General features: G+C 34.5%; 2 protein-coding genes across 2 annotated transcripts; one reads left to right on the top strand and one right to left on the bottom strand.

The window, feature by feature from the left end:
- Positions 1–2,759: 2,759 nt before the first annotated feature.
- Positions 2,760–3,698, bottom strand: LOC123660429. Its single transcript, XM_045595513.1, has 2 exons — positions 3,389–3,698; positions 2,760–3,104 (listed from the first exon to the last, which is right to left on the bottom strand). The coding sequence occupies exons 1-2, from the start codon at positions 3,665–3,667 to the stop codon at positions 2,820–2,822; spliced, it is 564 nt and encodes a 187-aa protein (XP_045451469.1). The 5' UTR covers positions 3,668–3,698; the 3' UTR covers positions 2,760–2,819.
- Positions 3,699–4,909: 1,211 nt separating this feature from the next.
- On the top strand, positions 4,910–19,250 carry LOC123660392 (activating signal cointegrator 1 complex subunit 2). Its single transcript, XM_045595482.1, has 13 exons — positions 4,910–4,936; positions 5,007–5,084; positions 5,590–5,741; positions 6,195–6,375; positions 6,955–7,152; positions 11,544–11,791; positions 11,998–12,177; positions 12,338–12,478; positions 15,197–15,513; positions 16,744–16,981; positions 17,643–17,793; positions 18,449–18,597; positions 19,049–19,250. Exons 1-13 carry the CDS (start codon positions 4,910–4,912, stop codon positions 19,203–19,205), a joined length of 2,217 nt encoding a protein of 738 aa, XP_045451438.1. The 3' UTR covers positions 19,206–19,250.
- The last annotated feature ends 3,083 nt before the right edge of the window (positions 19,251–22,333 follow it).

Below are 22,333 nucleotides of genomic sequence, written 5' to 3'. Positions count from 1 at the left end.
ATCTTATGATATTTTTTACATGTTTAACTCTTTTAATTATTATATCAAACGTTCGCTAATAAATATCACGTACTTTTTGTATTCTGAATAAATTATATATTTTAGTAATTAAAGAATTAGTATAATATTTTTACTTTTATCATTTTATGTCTAAATTTTAATGTTTAACATTAGGATGTTACCATGTTTGATTTAATCTAATACTATTAAACGAGCAATTCTTGTATATATATATATATATATATAATCTGAATCTCGGAAACGGCTCCAACGATTTTCATAAAATTTAGTATATAGGAGGTTTCGGGGGAGATAAATCCATCTAGCTAGGATTCATTTTTAGAAAATGTTGTTTTATCCCTGTTTTTAGGGAATGAAAAATATCGTTAGAATACGAAGGTAAATTTCGCATATGTCAATTCAGTTGCAATAGCTCGGTGGGGAATCGGCCGGACGGGATCAACCGAGAAGATCATGGTTCAAATCCCCATGTCCCTGATCAATTGTTTTTTCTTTTTTTTTTCTGATTGCACTCGTTATTTTTTATTTAAATAGGCAGTTCTTATTTTTTATTATTATGTCGGTACAATCGAAAAATATTATTCATGTTTTACCATTATTATTTTTAATTATTTTTTATTTTTGATTTTTTATATTTATTTATATTTTTTATTATTATCGGTAAAAAAATATTATTCATATTTTATAAATATGTAATTCGTATTTAAATATGATAAAAAAAACACGATTTATCAGAGCGCCTTTCAGTTTTGAGAAGGAATTACTGTCAATCTTGTAATTGTGTATTTTGTATCAATTTTTAATTTATCATTATTTTTTATTTTTATTTTACGTTAATTCATTATTAATAATTGCGTTTGCAGGCAAACGAAAAAAAAATACCGAGTTGAGCTCGGTCACCCAGGTACTTTAATATTAAGCATTATGCATATAATTGTATTTGCTCTACAAGAAAATAGTGATCAGATCTCGATCTTTAAAAGATACAAGATGACAAGCATCAGCTTTCGATTAAAACAAGAATCAACAAAATCGGTATACCTAGTGAATATTTATATTTAATAGTGAAAAGATATATTTGACTAGCCCGTTGGCGCAGTTTGTGGTGTGTGCTTTCTTCTCCGAGAATTGTGGGTTCGATTACCACCCCGAGTCTGGGTGTAACATAAATATTTATTTATATATTTATATTGTATGTATTATTTATAAACATGTTTATCGAAAAAAAAATGTAGCTATACCAGTCGGCTTTTACCTATAACACAAGCATTAAGTTGCTTACTTTAGGAACAGACGACCCTGTGTGTGTTATATAGATATTTATTTATTATTATTTATAATATTTATTGTATATAAATTTAAATGGAACAATATGACAAGAACCACCTTTCGATTAAAAAAAATCATCGAAATCGGTCCATCCATTGGTCCAGCCAGTCAAAAGTTCTGAGATAACATACATAAAAAATAATCAAATTGAGAACTTCCTCCTTTTTTGTCTGTCGGTCGGTTATAAAGTACGTATAATTTGGTGTAAATAATAGGTCGCGTAAGTCTTTATTTTTTCTAGTAAAATCTTTTTTTTGTTATATTGTTTGTAACTGGCTCGATTTGATTTCATGAAAAGGTGACATTTTGAAAAAAAGTAAAAAAAACGTTTCCCGCCATTTTTCATTTTTTTTTTGTCTGCGAAAATGGGTGAATACAAGGAAGACATTCGGTACATTTTAATTTTAAAGTTTTACTTAAACAAGGGAAAATGCAGCAAGAGTAGCATAAAATGGGTTTAACCTTTTTTAGTCAGGAAATTTTGATGTCAATTATGAATTTAATTCTGGTCGTCCAGGTACGGATAAACGTGACGACATTTTTAAAAAGTGGAGCTAGATCGATATTTGACTAATTACAAGAAAGAAATCATAGTCGAAGGGCGGTATCAAGCTGCACAGACCATCGCAAAACCCGGGTTAATACGCATTAAGGTGATGTTGAGTGTAGGGTGGGATTGGAAAGACATTCATTCTGAGCTTTCGTTCCACTACATACATCTTTAGCCACTCAACAAAAATTGAGGGAGTTTGACTGGGAAGTCTTAATGCATCACCTTATAGCCCTGACCTTGCACTCTCAGAATTCCATCTGTTTCGGTCTTTTCAGAATTCTTTAGGTAGTGTGAAGTTAACATCGAGAGAGGACTGTTAAAACTACTTAATATTATGGTGGTTTTTTAAAGTGAAGTCCCAAAATTTCTACAGCAACAGAATCCTATCATTGCCTATGAGAAGACAGCAAGTTATCGAGAAAAATGGTGCATATATGTTATAGTTAATGTAAATAAATTTCGTAAAATAAGTAAAATACAAAGAAACTTTTGTCATGACCTAATATTATCTATTATATTAATAATAAATTTATTCCTTCATTGTTGATATATAATTTGTTTTTTATTTAATTTTGACTTCCTGTCGATGTTAATAAGAAGAATACTGTTATATAAGTAGCAGTAAAAATTAAAGATATAAGTAAAACAAAATTTTATAAATTAAAATATACCGTTACAAAATAAATAATAAATATTTATTATATTTTGTACTTATTATATTTTGTATGCTTAAATAGAAGAATAATTAGGGCAGAAATGATTTTGTAGATAATACCTAAGTTAAAAAAAAAAAAACTGAGAAAAATGTCAGTTTTATTTTCCTTTCCCATTATACAATATAAACAAAGCAACGAAATTGTTTATGAAATATATAAAATTTTATTTAAACTTAAGAAAAAAACATACTAAAAGGTTGTCATAGGTTTTCAAATGAAGCAATAATTATATGTAAATTTCCGTCTTGTAATTTTTGTATTGGTTTATAATTGTACTTTAAAACAGGAAAGTCTGGACAGATATCATTTTCTTTTTCGTCATGACAAAAGTCTTCTATACTGGGCTCGAGGTCCTTTTTCATAGAAGTAACATTTTTAATTGCCTTCTTGTTATGTTTACTTTTTGTATCAGCAATGTGACCGTTTAACTCGACTAAGTTCTTATATATTTTATCGTTAAAATGAAAATTAAGCTTCTTTGTAATCTGAAAATAGAAATTTTTGCATATGAAACAGTTTTTGAAGTTGATTATCTTTCATATGAAAGTAAGAATAATATTAATTTAAAATTAGAAAGTTATGCTCATCAATTTCAAAGAGGGCTAGTGAAAACAAATAGAAATAGTATAAAAATCTTAGTACATATGAAATTTTTAAAAAAAAAAAAAAAAAAAAAAATTAATCTCTCATTATTTTGTAAGCATTACAACAGCATTATTATAAGTAAATTCTTATAAATATTTATATATTTTATAAGTAAATTCTTTACCTTAGCATTAATATCAGCTTGATTAATATTTAAATCTTCAGGAGAAAGAAGTGGTTCACATTTGCGAACATCTGTTATATAGTTAGCTATTGCTTCGCTCGTGCAAAGCGAAGGTCGGTCAAGATTGGAGTCTTTGTGATAATCGTATTTTGTTTGCTGTTTATCTGATTTAGAAGGACCCGCATCGCATTCTACAGTATTTGATTGTATTCGAACTTTTTGTTCATAATTGCGCAATAAAGTTTTCTTAACTTTAGGATCGGCTCCTGCTTTTCTCATTTTATATTATTTAAAACAATAAAACATAAATAATAACAATATAATGAGTTAAAAATACAATATAAATACCAAAACAGCAATTCAAAATTTTAAGCTGTCCGTTGACATTTCAAAGTTATAGACAAGTTACATATAGATCGCGTTCCACTAAAGGCCTGCAACGCGGTGGACAACAAGGACAATGACCGCTGCCCGCTGGGCGCTGATATTTCCGTTCCACAGATAGACTTCCACTAACGTAAAAAACGCCGAGGGCATTGTAGTCTAATTTTATAAGTGGAATGCATATTTGAGCGTTGGCAGGTTTCAGCTGTGTGCTCGCAATATGGTGGCATGGTGAAACATGCAGTTTTGGGGGCTTTAAGTAAATATTTCGCATGGATTGGAGTAAAACTTTATTCAAGACGGATTCCCGGGAATTTATCGTTGCGTTTTTGCCGAATCGAATGAGAGATAATATTCACAATTTGATATTGACAGTTTTTTTGGAGAAGTGGGTGCGATGTGATCGCGAATAGCGACGTCATCTATGATGTCGAGCGATCGCTTGCGATGAATGTCGTTGTGGTCGCTATGTGGAACACGCCCACTATTTTATAGTCTTATCAGTACGCTATACCTACTTAGTATCAGTACTACAAAATATTATAGTTAATTTTTTAGTTGCGGATTATGGAATTCACCTTGAAAGCAATGTGACCTGAACTCCGATGAATTTTCCTCAATATTTTTTAGTATCTGATACTTATCTTTTGGTCTCATTTAAATTTGACCGATATCTGATCACGATTTTTTAAAGTAATCTTTGATAATGCGTACAAAACAATATTTTTTTTTGTCTATATACGTTGTATTACTTGTCGATGTAATTTAATCATCTTTTTTTTCATTTGCGAGAAAACACAAGGTTATCATTTGATTTTCATAACAACGATTTTAAAAATACGTTTATTTAGTAATTGAATTGTTTCAGTTCCTCTGTCCGAGCAAAGAAAACACTTTCAAGGTAAGACCAAAGTTGTAAGCGGGAACACCAAAGTACAAAATAACTGTCATTCTCATACTGTCAAGTTTTCACCATAGATAAGTATAATATGGTTTACAGTTTTCACCTATTCTGTCATTTAGTTCAAGTACAGGATAAAGGACAAAGTTAGAATATTATAAAATATTGTTTCATTTTTATAATTTTAACATAACTTTAAGTATTCTAAACGTGTTACTTAAATCTTATTTATCAACATGAACAAAAGCCGTGTCCAGTTTAGGGTAAGCGTAAAAAAAGTTCAAATATTGTGAAGCACCTTTGCCACACATTAAAACTCAATTTTTTTTTCAGAATCCGGATAATTTACCTATTGAAAACGTAAATATACCAGTGACTGATAATGGTATTGTACGAAATATTAAAGCTTTGGTAAGCATTAATTTTTATTTATCAAAGTAGTGCCTAATATTTACGAAAACAAAAATTCGACGTTCTGTTGCAAAGAATACACAACTTACGAATTTAAAAACTTTAAATCGTAAATAATATAATTAGTAGTTATTAGTTTGTTTTATATATTTAGAAAAGAAAAAAAATTAACAGAGCTATACAATAGCCAGAGTTGTATTATTTAAAAGTTACACTACCTTACGCATCTATCAAAAATAATATTTTGAATAAAATAATGATGTAAGATGATACTAACAAAAAAATTATATTCTCAGCTTTTTCTGCAATATATTTGGTTATGTGAAAAAAAATAATATAATAGAAGAATTGTGAATATGAGTAATCAAAAGTTAATGTTATAGTTTTTACTGATAAGTATTGATTTTCCAATTAACGTTTTAAAACCCTAGAGATAGTCATTTGTAATTTAATATTATTAATTTATTGAAGAGGAATTGTTACAAATTTTGAAGTTTTATTGCAGGATCCTCATTGGGTGGAGAAAAAAGATTTAATATTGTATGAAAGGCCACCATCAGGTGCCGAATTAGTTTTGGGTGCAGTGGACGCTTGGAAATCAAAAATGGACGCATATTTAGATAATTTGAAATGGCTACTTGAATTAGAATACCATAGGTAACAAAAAAACATTTCTAATATTTAAATATAATGTATGGACACTCTATTAAAGATTAGTGTTGGATCTATATTCGAATGGGTAGCTTCTCAATAACTTTAATTAATTAAATTTTTACTAAAAAAATTATATTATTAGGGCCTCTATCACCAGTTGTGGACGATGTTGACGACAGATGACAGTATCCAATAGATTAAATGTTTTTAAATAAAGAGAAACAGGTCCTAATAACTTATTCTACCACCTGATGTTAAAGTCTACTAGAAACTTATTCAAAGGATAAACTCTGTCCACAACTTGTGAAATAGACCCTTATACTTGTAAAATGACAGACAAACAGATCATTAGCCTTGAATAAAGATATTTTTTATATTGTATTTTTGATTGCATCTTCTTACCGGTAATAAGACTTCTTCATTATCGTAAATAAAAAACAATAATGTATTTTACAGATTCTGGAGTAATATATTATACCATCCGACATGTATGGACATGTTAGTATCGTTCATACAAGAAACGAATCCACCGTACATATCCCCCCACGATAGTAAAGACGTACAAAAATTGTATGAAGACATACGTAGACTTGTTCTCATTATGTTTAGTAGGTTAATTACAAATAAAGAAAGCAAGGTGAGACAGATAGTTTAAATTGTTTTAATAATTAGTTTGCGGTGTCTATTCAATTTCCTTGTATAAAAAAATCTTATTATGTTTTACTTTTATCAGAATAAATTTATGCTATTTCAATTTAAATTAAAAGAATCTATTTATTTCGTGTACATTTATATTACTGTTAAAATTTCTATCATCATTTAAATGGGGTCATGTTCAAATTTAAGTTTTTTCAACAACATTTTTTGATGACATTCTGAGCTGGATTAAATTGTATTCTAACCTATATTCGCCAAACAAGTGTATGGCTCATCTGATGGTGATTACCGTAGCTTATAGTCGCATGCAACACCAAAAGCATTGCAAGCGTGTTGCCGACCTTATCCCTCATTCCCCACAGGAGCTCTGGTCACCTTACTTATCAACACAAACACTACACTGTTTGAAAATAGTATAATTAAGCTGTGATCTTCTGTAAGTTCGAGGTACTACCCCAGTCGGGCTGCTCCAGATTTTTAGCAGAATATATATATGTTGTGCCCTCAAAAAATGCATCATAATATAACAGATTAAAAATATTTTTTTATCAATTCACAGACACAATGGATGACTAAGGAATATATGGCAGATCTAATATACGATAATTTTATATTCACAATTCCAATATTATGGGATTTGTGTCTGATATATGGTGCGGACAATCCGAAGCATATATCACATTTAATGAATGCAGTGTTCACATTACAACCGAAATACTACAATGATGCCGTCCAAGCATTGATCTTTGTGCAAGAGGTAAATCATACAGTTTATCCATAATCTTATCTATAAAATTCTCGTATCACAATGTTAGTTACAATACTCTCCAAAATGGCTGGACCAATTTTTATGACATTTTGTGTGCATATCGGGTAGATTTGAGAATCGGCCAACATCCATGTTTCAGATCCCTAAGTCATGAGGGGGGGAGGGGGGGATTAAGAGGGTTAATAACATATATGACATTATTGTGTTTGTTCGCAAATGAAAAAAAACCGACTTCAATTACATCGACAAGTAATACAACGTAGATCGACGAAAAAATAGTCACGCAACTACGCGTTATCAAAGATTACTCAAAACGTAGTTATCAGATCTCGATAAAATTTATATGTGACCACATGATAAACATCAGCTTTCGATTAAATTAAAAATTATCAAAATCGGTACCCCCAGTAAAAAGTTATTACGGATTTTTGAGAGTTTCCCTCGATTTTTCTGGGATCCCATCATCAGATCCTGGTTTCCTTATCACGGTACCAAACTAGGGATATCCCCTTTCCAATAAAAAAAGAATTATCAAAATCGGTACATCCAGTAGAAAGTTATACGGTATAATACAACGTAGGTCGACGAAAAAAGCGTCAAGTAAAAACGCATTTTTAGACATAACTCGAAAAGTAGTTGTTAGATCTCAAATAAATTTAAATGGGACCAATTGGCACACACCACCTTTCGATTAAAACAAAATTTGTCGAAATCGGTCCATCCGATCAAAAGTTCTGATGTAACATACATAAAAAAAAAAAAAAAACGAATTGAGAACCTCCTCCTTTTTTGGAAGTCGGTTAAAAACAACGTTTGCGAGGTCAGTTAGTAATTATTATAAATATGTAAAACCTTTTGTGAAAAATGGCTTAATGAATATAAATGTTTTACACTCAATTAGAAGTCTGCAAACAATGCTTATTATAATAATAAACACTCAGTATCTGAACCCGCGAACGCCAGTGCATTTGCCAGCGTTGTGACCGCTGCGCCAAAGTATCATAAAATGTCGTGAGAATAGATGAATGCTTGAAGATTTTAAGATGTAAATTTATCTCCACCTTACCCTAAAACTATTGGACCATCCTTTATGTATTGTATTTTAATAGTTGGTATCTATCTATAGATTAAAATTCGTAAGGGATTAAAGTATGGACTTAAAATCTTTTACACCAGTAAATAAACACCATAAATAACTGACAACTTACATCAATCATAAAAAATGTTAAAAACTTTTATAGTAAAAATATATATTTAATAATAATAATAATAATATATTCTTTATTGTACACCAAAATATAAACAAACAGTAGTAATTACAAAAAAAAGATGTACAAAGGCGATCTTATCGCTGAAGAGCGATTTCTTCCGGATAACCTTTGGGCACAGGCACAGAATACCTTGAACATTAGCTAAAGTTTTTTTATTTATAAGCCTTTGTTTAATTATTATCCTTAGACCCGTATAAAATGAAGCAAGAGGCATTAAATTAAACTATATATATACTCAAATTGACTAAGATATGTACAAGAAATCAGGCAAAAAGTTTTGCAATTGATTGATGCCTATCAAGGGTTTGTATTGGCCATACAGGTGTTTGCCGTGGTCTGGGCGTTTGTGCAGTCCTTGTGGGTCTCCCCACCGTGCCTCGGAGAGCACGTTAAGCCGCCGGTCCCGGTTGTTATCATATACACCTGATAGCGATCGTTACTCATAGTAGGGAATATATCCGCCAACCCGCATTGGAGCAGCGTGGTGGATTAAGCTCTGATCCTTCTCCTATATGGGGAAAGAGGCCTATGCCCAGTAGTGGGATATTAGAGGCTGAAGCGTAACCTTTGGGCACAGGACATGATATAGTAGTGACGGATAGGAAGTGTACAATATTCTTAAGGATGAATAAAAAAAAATAGTGTATAATAGATTCCTTAATTCATACACATACACATACAAGTACAAATATACATAAATAATCAAAATAGTATTAATATACGTGTATAATTTAGTAAAAAAAAAATTTAGTAAAAATTACTGAAGTAAATAGTATTTGCCTTTACTTTTTATTGTGTAAATGAGTAGCATCTATAACTTATAATAAAAACATTTTGAAATGAATTAAAATTATCAGTGTGGAATTAGTTTGAAAAATTTTCTTACTCAAAATCGTCTTCAAACACAACTTCGCGACTACTACTGTAGCTAGTAAATAGTTTTGTATTTTGTATCTCAAATTACGTCTATCCAGTCTGTCTTGTCAAAATTACTGATCATGCGCGGTAACTGTGCTCTAGATGATTATTGTTAAATCCGCTGTATATATACGTGTATACTGCGGATATATTTGCCTATATATATATATATATATATATATAAATGGTACTCGTCGAGCGCACGCAAGCTTTCGACTTGGGACGCCGAAGATCCACGGGCACCATTGTTGTGCCATTATTCGGAGTGTATCCCGGACTTCGAAGAGGGTGAGATTAGTGCAGCGCTCAGGCAGCTTAAAAATGGGAGGGCCCCGAGGGATGACGGAGTTACCACTGAGCTCCTTAAAGCCGCAGGGCGACCTGTCCTAAAAGCCTTGGCAAGACTCTAACGCCGTCATCCACCGAGGTACGCTGGAGGCGTGGTCCAGGAGTGTGGTGGTGCTGTTCTTTAAGAGAGGCGATAAGTCTCTGTTGAAGAATTACAGACCGATCTCACTTCTGAGCCACGTCTATAAGCTGTTTTCGAGGGTTGTTACGAATCGTCTCGCCAGAAGACTCGACGAATTCCAACCACCGGAGCAGGCTGGGTTTCGAAATGGCTACAGCACCGTGGACCAAATCCATACTGTTCGGCAGATTATTCAAAAGACGGAAGAATATAATCAACCGCTGTGTATGGCATTTGTGGACCACGAGAAAGCCTTCGACTCTGTTGAGACCTGGGCTGTCCTGGACTCTCTGCAGAGACGTCATATCGACTGGCGATATATCGAGGTACTGAAATCTATGTACGACGCGGCGACGATGACCGTTCATGTCAATGACAAAGAACAAGACCTATTTCCCTCCGGCGTGGGGTAAGACAGGGGGATGTAATATCACCGAAACTGTTTACCACTGCGCTAGAGGATGTTTTTAAGACCTTGGATTGGGGGGAACGAGGCATCAACGTCAACGGTGAATTCCTCTCTCACCTTCCTTTCGCCGACGATATTGTCATCTTTGCGGAGACGTTGGATGAGTTAGGCCAGATGCTGGCCGGCCTAAGCGAGTCCTCTCAGCGTGTCGGTCTCTGTATGAACTTGGACAAAACGAAAGTTATGTTTAACAACCAAGTCATACCGAGACCCGGTATCGGTCGAAGGTACCTCTCTCGAAGTTGTTCAGAATTATATTTACCTAGGCCATACTATCCAACTAGGCCGCAACAACTTCGAAGGAGGCCGACAGGAGGATTCGGTGGGGCTGGGTGGCGTTTGGCAGGTTTCGTCAAGTCTTCACTTCGAAGATTTCGCAATGCTTGAAGACAAAAGTCGTCGAGCAATGCGTCCTGCCTGTGTTAACATACGGAGCCCAGACGTGGACACTGACGAAGGGACTGGTCCACAAATTTAAAGTCGGTCAACGTACAATGGAACGGGCTATGATTGGGGTTTCTCTCAAAGATAGGATTAGAAATGAGAATATCCGCGAGAGAACGAAATTAACCGACATAGTCCACAGAATTAGCAAGTTGAAGTGGCAGTGGGCTGGTCATCTGTGTCGCAGGACCGATGGCCGTTGAAGTAGACGGCTCCTAGAGTGGAGACCGCGTTTTGGCAAACGCAATGTGGGACGTACTCCGGCCCGTTGGACCGACGATCTACGTAAGATTGCCGGTGTAGGCTAGATGAGGATTGCGGAAAACCGGGATGTCTGGCGCGAACTTGGGGAGGCCTATGTCCAGCAATGGACTGCGATAAGCTGAAGTGATTGTGAGTGATATATACACAAATAATTTTATTATTATAAAGGTACGATGTGATTCTATACGACATATATAAAAAATACATGATTAAATAATGAATGCTAGGTAGCCTACACTCCATTACTACGACTATTCGATGACTTCTTTCGTTGACGACGCGATGGCGCAGCGGTCATAGCACTGGCTGTTACGCTGGCGGTCGCCGGTTCGATTCACGCTCACGGCACACATTTGTATCGACCATATAGATGTTTGTCGTGGTCTGGGCGTTGTGTTTGTGTATTGTGTGTTTCCGGACCCCCAACACAGGAGAAAATCCTACTGGGGATCCGTTGAGTGTGAAGCGTTTATTAGTTTATTAATATAACTTCTTAAAATAATATTTAAAATAATATGTATTAAAAATAAAACAGTTCTTTTAGGCATTCAAATACATAATTCTGCAAGTAAACAAAGACTATGAGAGCGATGAACCACCGAACCTTCCGGAGACTTTCAAAGGTTTCGGAGAGATCAGGCGACCGACTGACAATAAAACTGATAAAATAACGTTTAGCATACTAAAGGATCTTGTTATACACATGCTTGACACAGCCATGACGTTGAGGATATTCATTGAAGTTTATCCGAAGTGTGTGGACATTGTTATGAAGACAAATTTTGTACTGAGGTGAGATACTTTTATACTTGTCTTAGATATACGAAACGTAATTGGCTATGAGAGAAAGAAAATGTGTGCTCGCACCCTCTCTTGCTCCGTTCGCCTCGCCCGATCACACTTTTCGTAACTCTCTCGTCACGCATTCACCAGCTTACTTCCCAAGTCAAGTGTATATCTAATACAATAAAGAATAATAACAATACAAATGTTTTCAGTATAGTCCAACTATACGAGTATGGAATTCCGCTGTTGTATGAGAAGCTTCTGGAAGTAGGCGATGAGACCAGCGTGCTGTATACAGAAGTGGAAGGCTACATAGATTTGGCTAGATCTGAACTGATTGATATGCTGAAGGAGATACTGGCTGCACACAAGAGTGCTATATTTAGTGGCGAGTGAGTGTAGATCTTATTTACTTTAATAGTATGTAGAATAATGTCTTTAAAAGTTGTTCCTTCCTTTCATGAGTTACAAAAAAAAAAAAGTTGTCTTCAGTAGTAAGTAAAACTCCTTTTTCCCAACTATGATCTAACTAAAAAAATATTTATTCCCCAGAGGCAGTGTAGCAAGCAGTGTTGAGGCGTACTTATCAGTTATGATGGACGTGCTCTCCGAGCGCCTCTTGATAAAGGATTACAACGCCTGCTACCCCGTCAGTGAAGACTTAGAGATGTTGAAACAGGCGTATCCTGACATGTATCCTTTTTGAAGTAAAACTACGCACGCTTGACTTGAGGAGTAAGCTAGTGTATGCGTGACGAGAGCGTTACGAAAAGCGTGATCGGACGAGGCGAACGGAAATTGAGAGAAATATAAGTTAGTGAATATAGAAAGATACAGAGTTACGTTTCGTAAGTTTTACTTCAGTCATGCGGTCTAAAGCACACGCTTTTTTTAACCGACTTCCAAAAAAGGAGGAGGTTCTCAATTCAACTGTATTTTTTTTTTTTTTATTTATTTATTTTTTTTTTTTTTATGTATGTTACATCAGAACTTTTGACCGTGTGGACCGATTTCGACAAATTTTGTTTTAATCGAAAGGTGGTGTGTGCCAATTGGTCCCATTTAAATTTATTTGCGATCTAACAACTACTTTTCGAGTTATATCTAATAATGCGTTTTTACTTGACGCTTTTTTCGTCGACCTACGTTGTATTATACCGCATAACTTTCTACTGGATGTACCGATTTTGATAATTCTTTTCTTGTTGGAAAGGGGATATCTCTAGTTTGATACCGTGATAAGGAAACCGGGATCTGATGATGGGATCCCAGAGAAATCGAGGGAAACTCTCGAAAATCCGTAATAACTTTTTACTGGGTGTACCGATTTTAATAATTTTTAATTTAATCGAAAGCTGATGTTTATCATATGGTCACATATAAATTTTATCGAGATCTGATGACTACTTTTTGAGTAATCTTTGATAACGCGTAGTTGCTTGACTATTTTTTCGTCGATCTACGTTGTATTACTTGTAGATGTAATTGAAGTCGGTTTTTTTTTCGTTTGCGAGCAAACACAATTATTTTTAATTATCAATATCATTACTTCAATAAGAAAATGATTGGTTTAGTAAAAAAATTGGGACTTTGTTAACTTCAAGTACTATTTTGGAATTTGCTTGTGTAATGTAACAATTACTTTAATATATTTATGTCTACTAAAGATATGATAAACATGACTCGGTCTAAGATAGTAACCATTATTGTAAACAAAGTAGTTGGGTGGTTAACATACACGAGTTTTATTTTGAGGAAACCATAAAATTAAATCTTATTTAAATATGTATTATTGCACAGTTTTGTACCTTCAACCAAGAAAGGTGTGTACCACCCTAATAGAATGCCGCTTGCAGATTCATAGGTCATAAAGATTCGTTTTGCTTGCAGATCGGTCTGACAACTTCTATTGCCGTCCTTATCTGATTATTGATAACGATATTATTTATACCTAATAGAGTTTAAAATGTCACGTATAATAATGACGTATGAACACTTATTAATTAGGTTTACGTCATTATTATATGTCTCTTTCAATAATATCATTTAATAACGAACCCTGTTGTTATTTTCGATGACCAGGAAACTAAATCAAAACTGGTACACCACTTTCTTGGCCGATCGTACAAAAAATTAGTCAAATAGATACAGACGTTTAGGCACAAGATAGGCTTAGAAAGTTAGAACTGAACTTAAACTAGCGCTCCTTATTGACTGTTTTTTTATGGGTAGATTGGAAATGGTATGTAGTATATTAATAATGGTCTTACTAACAACCGCTCTGGTGTGGTTGTGCCTGTGCCACGTACGCACTCAAACACCGACGGTTTACGGGTTTGATTCCCGCTCGGGATGGATGTTTGTTTTTGTACAAATATTTCTTTCCGGTTTGGATGACTGCCCCTGTCTTCCCAACGTGCCTAGGAGAGCACGTTTAGCTCTCGGTTCCGGTCGCTATCGTAGACACCTAATAGCCATCGTTACTTATAGTCGGGATATATTATCCGCCAATCCGCAACGTAGCAGCGTGGTGGATTAAGCTCTGATCCTTCTCCTACATGGAGAAAGAGCCTTTGCCCAGCAGTTGGATGTTACAGGCTCTATCGTCATGTAGTTAGTTTCAATGCGTGACTAACATTGCATGGTCATGAAATAGGTGTGTGAAAACTTAGCTTTTTTATCTTGAAAGTGGATACAAACCAAAACTGTAGGAAGGCATGCGAACTCATTCTTGTAACGTTTAGTAGATTAATGATTTAAGTAATTAAGAATGGGTATTACGCTTATTAAAATGTTATCATAAGCTAACATAATTAATATATAATTTATTTATTAAACTTCAGTCTTGGGAATACCAATTATTAATGTAAAGTATACAAACAATTTTTGATGACAATTATTTTATGGTGTATTTAAACAAGATAGAAGGAAGAAATTACTAACGAAATTTTGATAATTTATTATTTACTTATACATTACGGCAGACATTGTTCTGCCCGGAATACAGTTACCAAATTTGATTGCTGACATAAGGTAGCAGCGTCATAGCGTCGCGTGTGATCCATTTAAATTGGAGCGAGACCTCAGTAGTTTTTTAATGATCATTGTAATTGACTTCGACGTTCTCATTTTATTACTTGTCAATGTAAATTGATTTTTTTTTTTTGACAACAAACACGATTATTTCTTTACTTTTTTTTAAATTATTCTTATATTTCTAATAAATAAAATAAATAAAATAAAAATAAAATATCAGTCAGTCAATCAGTTCAGCTTATTGCAGTCCATTGCTATATATATGAGTAAAAAAAAAACAAAAAAAAAAAAACAAGAACACCTGTACTCATACACAGTAAATATTAAGAGATTATCTTGTACAACCAACTTTAATATCCTTAACAAAAATAACAGAGACACAGTAAAAACAGATTTCATACTCCAAGCAATTTACTCCAACTTAGACGAACCCATACCAGAGATATCCAATGACAATAGAGTCAATAACGACCATATTGAAGTACCAAATACCACAGATAATGAACCGGGTCCGTCCACAGATAATGAAATACCGGATAACGTTAGGGAGCAATCTTTAATCTGTGAAGTTAAGGATATCTTACCACATTTAGGCGACGGTTTTATTTTGAAATGCTTGCAACACTACAGTTTTAATTCTGAGCGGGTTATCAATGCGATTTTAGAAGATAATTTGGCGGATTCTTTGAGAGGTAATAAGTATAAATGTTCTTACTATGCCTTTCAGTTTCATCTGTTGTAACTTTCGATCCTGTAGGAATAAATAAATAAATAAATAAATGCTTCCCACTCAACAGCCCCCAGTAGGAATTTCTCCTGTGTCGAGGGTTTGGGAACCCAATACACAAGCACAAACAACATGGCCAATACAAGTCTGTCGTGAGCGTATGTCGGAGAGTGGCAAACATACATACATCCATCCTCACAAACTAGCATTAATAAAATTAGTATAATTTTAGCTTACATTGACACTAAAGTCTGTTCAACGAGAAGAGATACCAAATGTAAATAAAGCCCATCATTTTTTCGTAGCGACGACGGAACAAACAAAATATAGTCTATCTCTTCCTATCTTGTTTGTTTGCTATCTGCTGCACGTCTCTCTGCAAGGTCGAACGATATTTTAACTGGCCTTGAAAATCGGACCGCGTACGGCCCTTTGATTTTGTATTATTTATTTTTATTTCATTTCGTGTCCTGAAGGGATCGGGATGATTGTTATATTTCGATAATTATTATTTAAGAAGTATCAAATCTTAAATACATAATTATATTTTATTAATTATATTAAATTCAGTAATTATCAAAATATAAATATATTTTACATTTTAAAAATTTGTGTAAGTAAAAAAAAGGTTACAAAACCCTGCATAGTTGAATTACCTCGCATTTGGTTTGTTTACATTTGGTATCTCGGCTCGTTGAACGCACTATACATACATTAACTTACAATTAGTACTCATGCATTTATAGCAAATATATATAGATATATATATATATATATTTTTATATCTACGATTTTATTTTTGTGTTACCCACACATTAGGAATTCAAATTTTTTTTTTTCTATTATGAAACTATATTTTAGTTTCTAAAATGATTTTCACATTGAAAATATTTTAAAAATTTCGATTAGGATACGCACGATGTATTTTTTTTCTGTCTGTATGTCTATATCATGATTGTGCATTACACCGAAGTCACTGTTAGAACGCGTGGAATTTGGCTCAAAGTCGGTGTGATCTTGGTTGAAACTCAGTACTTTTTAAGTCAATCCGTGATTGGATACATTTTACTTCCGAAATTCGATAAGGTTCCCTTTGGAAAATACTAAAACAATGAAAAAGTGCGAGTGTCAAGTTTTTTTCATACTGCACCCCTTATATCGTTTGTCAAAGATTAAACTCCAAAAAAATTTCCAGGACTAGACACCAGCCTCCCGATCATACCCGAAGACCCATTAGACAAGAAATACCTAGAGACCGGTATACAAAGGTTGAACGTCTTCGATGGAGATCAGTTTGACATCATGACAAGGGATGATGTGGACGTCACCAAGATACACGTGGGCAAGAAGAAGGAGAAATACAGAAATTTCAAGGATATGCTGAATGATAAGACCGAGATTAAGAGCAGGAGTGACATATATAGCAAGTATAAGTGGGTATCATCTTTAAATTGTAATATTTGTATATATAAGGTGTTCGACTCATTGTTGCGTTCCTTCAAATGGGTGGTTCCGTAGGTGAAATAGAATCCCGTTCCGTGTGAAAAAAAATCCTAGCCGTTTTTTAAATTTGACTCTGTTTAAATAGACGAACTGATACTTAACTTTGATAGACTCGTTCCGCATGATACCTTTCGCAAGTGCGATCTATAGCACGTACAGGCCCGCCCATTTGAAGGAACGCAGTCGGAGTCGAATACCCTGTATCTGTTACCTAAACACTATCATGGTATAACTTTTTATATGGCTACATTAAATATCGTCGAAAAACGAATTTGATTTGATAGTATCTAGTAGTAACAGTTACAACATTGACGATCCCATGTTATTGACTGCGATGTTATAATGTTATTTATACTGAGGTTGCTATTGCCCGCACAAAACATAATATCTTTACCAATATTAAAAAGCTGAAGAATTTGTTGGTATTTTTTTATAACGCGCTAATCTCAGGAACTACTTGATCAATTTGAAAATATATTTTTTTTTATATTCCATTTACCGAGAAAGACTTTAGGCTATATAATATCCGCATAAAGCATCAGGACTCGTATCTTCTATACTATACTACTATAATATATACTTTAATTACAGCATAGTATGCGACGAAGAAGCGATGTACTCCGATGAGTATGATGATACGTATGACTCAGACGGTGTAGCTCCCACTGCAGACCAGACTGATGAACTTCGTCGACCTTTCGTCACGCCGCGAGCCCTAATGACCGGAAGGAGAGACGCCCGTGTGAGTATTTTGAATGAGTTAAGAGGTCATTTGAGATCTGTCTGTGTGGTTACGGCATTAAAGAATATAGCTACCCCTTCTCTTCCCGTGGGTGTCGTAAGAGGCGAGTCAGGGATAACACAGTTCCACTAATACCTTGGAACTTAAAAAGCCGACCGATGGCGGGATAACCATCCAACTGCGGGCTTTTAAATACACAGGCCGAAGACGGGCAGCAGCGTCTTCGGTGCGACAAAGCCAGCCATGCGGTTACCAACCCGCCTGCCTAGCGTGGTGACTATGGACAATACACATGAGTTCACGTCATTTTTGGCGTGAACTTGTGGAGGCATATGTTCAGTAGTGGACTGCGAGAGGCAGATGTGATGATGTGATGAGAGGTCATTGTCATTGGTCATTCTGTAGACTGAGGTAGGACATAGTAGGAAATATCCTGCTAAAAATTTGGAACAGCCCGTAGTAAGTACCTCCACCTAACAGAAGATTACAGCTATATATTATTTAATACGCCTTTAAAACAGTGTTGTGTTCTGTGGTGTGTAAGGTGGCCAGAGCCGAAGAGACTCACGAGAGTTGACTGAGGACAGGGTCACTTATCCACAATAAATAAAGTAATTTTAATATACATATAAATCATCATAATATCAATCATCAGGAGGAGTCAGAAGAGTCGGAAGAAGTAGAAGAAGAGAAGCCCGCTAAGAGTAAAATGGACTTCTGCGTAAATCCGGAAGAGATGCGCGCGCGCAGGGAGGCGAACATGCAGGCGCGGCGCGGGAGGGGGCACCGGCCCCCACCTCCCAGGTGAGGCCTGGCAGCTGAGTGGCATTATAAATGATACTGCTTTCAAGCAGTGTTGTGTTCTAGTTAGACCAGAGCCCCCGGGGGGAATTGGGGATAAGGAACGGCAACGCGCTTCCAATGCTTCTGGTGTTGCAGACGTCTATACGCTGCGCTTACCATTAAGTGAGCCGTATGCTTGTTTGCCGACCTAGTTATATGTATAATTATAAAAAAAACTGTCAATTTTATTTTAAAGTTATCTAATACTTTGTATTAGGTTCTCGAAGAACATTGAGTAGGAAATTTCAAAACTCAAGAAAACATGTCTTTTTCACCTTCTTAAAACAAGTCAACGTCTGGCAAGAAGTGTTTTATGATTATAGGTTTAAGAAATAGAATATCCATCATAAGCAAAGCTTTTTCTTCTCATAAAAAAATGTAAAAGTAGATTTTAACAAACTTTAATTTATAGGAATACTGACGTCGTCGGCAAGCCGAAGGGTCAAGGTCAAGAGAAAGAAACTCTATTAAATAGGGATAGAAAAGAAAAGCACAAGTCTTCAAGAGGCAACCACAGTAGACGGCAAGGAGCTCAGTGGAAGCGAAGCCAAGGGATGATGCCTTCGTAGTTCTGTTTTGTTTATAAATGCATCTGTATATAGATATGAAAATTATTTATGTGTATTTATTTACGACATTAAATGAGATAGTATTGTTTTGTTATTTTTTATTTTTTCAAAAAGCGTGCATGCGTGCGTGCGTGCGCGTGCGTGCGTGCGTGCGCGTGCGCGTGCCTGTGCGTGTGTGTGTGATTTAGAGCAGGATATTTCCTGCTGCGCCCTACCTCAGTTAAACCTCTTTATGTAATGCTACAACTGATACTTTCAAATATTCTCACAGCACCAATTCACACTCTTGAACGCTTGCGCAAACTTTCGACGTATATTTTACTCATTAGATTCATTTTTGATTTTGATTTACGTTCCTTTTTTTATGTCAATTACAACAAAAACAAAACATATGATTTGACATTTAAAAAGGAAACCTTTTCGAAAAACATTTACTGGTAGCACAACATTTTAAAAGTGACACTTTATTATATAATACGTTTATTTCCGATAAGGTCCACACAATGAAATAATAATTAAAAAAAAAAAAAAACAAAAAACCCGCCTGCGTGAAGAACAACTAATAGAAAATCAACTGAAAAAGCTGGAACATGATAAAAATTCAATATGCACACAAAGTCAGCGAAATAAATAGAAACAATATCAAATATTTTGTGCTGTACATTTAAAATATATTAATACGTTAGTCCTTCGAAACTTTATGCAACGTCGTACATAACATGCAGTCGGAGACATGCACAAAGAGAGAATGATTTGACTTATCCTTCAATTTCATGCCAATCAATTTCATGAGGTAGTAAAGAATATTATATACAAACATACATACATACAAGATACGCGCGAAAAACATAACCCTTCCTTGGCAGTCGGGTAAAAACAGTATACAAAATAGTTAGCGTAGAAACAAAGAATGAAAGAAAAAATCGCAAATAAAATACATACATATAATTATAGATTAAATTAAAAATATTTGAATGTAAATAATTAGGATAACTATGTCAACGAATCAAATTAAATAATCCAAGTATTACTTTTTAATTTTGATAATTGTTTTGAAATCCAAACAATATTATACCTATAGTTATCGACAAAGTAGCTTAGAGCGCCAGTGAAGGCACACAGCTGACACAGCATGCATAAATATGTACTTACATATCGTTATTGTTTGAGATATGCTGATATGAGCGCGAAATGGCTATGAATAGACGTCCGTGTTCAGAATTGCAATATCTCATCTTTAAGACACCGGCGATGAGTAGCGTGGAGTAGGGTCACGAGCGAAGCGGGTGAAAGAATTTGTTTTGCTATTATTTATAGTTTTTGTAAAACAAAAAAGGTAGGTTACCCTAAATATAATTGTGCTTAACTCATATTTAGTAGTTGTCATGTTTTATAACCTTCATTTTTAAAGTTACTATTTTGGATGTGGTCCTCAAATAGGAAATTTAGAGTTACTTTTTTAAAAGGTTGTAGTTCACATAAGGAACGTACTTAAGGGGGGTGAGGGGTGAATTTCGTAAACTCTATATCTAATACTTTAAAGTGTCAGTAAAACATTATTAAGCTTAAATAGTTGCCGTAATTTTAGTGTAAATTAAAATAGTTTGCAAATTTAGTGTTATCACAATTTTCTGTCAACGTTTATCAAGGATCTTATTTTTTTTATATATATTTGTAAACAGAGTTTAACCATTTCTATTTCACCTTGCTGAAAATACCAAATAAAAAACTATGATTTGTATGGGAAATTATTGTAAACTATTGTGTGTTTGAAACAGGGATTCTAGATAGATCTATCTGGATCCAGATAGCCCAGATCAAAACAGATAAAAATTGTATGTATTATTTAGAATTTTCAGCAGGGCAAATATCGAGATATTCTCAACGTAGAATTATAAGGAACCTGCCGGCTATGACACCAGTGCCAAAAGATATAAATACACTCAAAATTCACCCAAATTATCCAAGAATAATTTGACTACGGAATTGGGTCATATCAATTTATTACAGCTCGCTATAACGCTATTTCCAGTACTTAGTACTCAACTCCAGTTCAAAAGGACGCCGCAGTCGTAAAACCAGTCTTGCGTAGTCATAACTTTGTGTCTACGTCTTCATAGAAATTAAACTTTGCAATCGAGCCAGCGCGATCATAATTCTCGAGTCTCAATGTCTTGAATAATTATTTTTGTTGTTTAATGCTTCACAATTTATAACTTTGTTATTACAACTACAGTCCATGAATATAAATTTAAATAAAATATTACTTTTTAGTGGTGTAATTATTGGTAATTACTTACTGTGTTTCCAGTTTCTATCATATATCAATGTGTTCGTTTTATATGGAAATACAAATATTTAAATCCATAAATTTTTCAAATAAAAAATTGGTTGCCTGTAGATAAAGTTGGTATACGGAAGATGGTTTAACTTGAAAACGTCATAACTATACATCTCCTCGGACGTATAGGCCGATCGAGTGGAAGATAGATAGGTACGGCTTATACTATCACTGAACGCAATGGGACAATGATCGCAACGCTACAATGAGTTATCCTTTTTCGTGCATACCACCGGCGTTCATCGATTTATTAGACGCCACGTCAAAAAGAAATCATTATCTATAAACGCTATTTTTGTGTTCATCCACATCAACCCTGATCTGTAAGCATACAAGTGTTGAGACACAAACGACAATTCTCAAAAATTGGTTTTTCTATGCATAAAATGTCACTGATGTTTTTCGAAATACTATTACCACACTTGTCATCTGTTTGCATTTGAAATACACAGGTCAAAGACGAGCAGCAGCGTCTTCGGTGAGACTAAGCCAGCCTTGCGTTCACCAACCCGCCTGCCCAGCGTGGTGACTATGGGCAAACACACTGTGGAGGCCTATGTCCAGCAGTGGACTGCGATAGGCTGAAGTGATAAAGTGATGATTTACCACGCTTGTCATCGCCAATAATGCATCAATGATGACAACCGCGCTAATGACGATCATTTCGATAACGGCCTACATTTAAACCCTGTCATGTAAAAAACGCATATGATTTTTGTAACGAAATTAAGACTGTAACATAGTGTTAGATTATGTTGGAGGAATGGAAAAAAACACTCCATATTAT

This window comes from Melitaea cinxia, chromosome 15 (genome assembly GCF_905220565.1).
Source record: "Melitaea cinxia chromosome 15, ilMelCinx1.1, whole genome shotgun sequence".
Taxonomy (NCBI): Eukaryota; Metazoa; Arthropoda; class Insecta; order Lepidoptera; family Nymphalidae; genus Melitaea; species Melitaea cinxia.
Note: the sequence above shows the minus strand (reverse complement) of the source record. Positions and strands in the feature narration are given on the sequence as shown.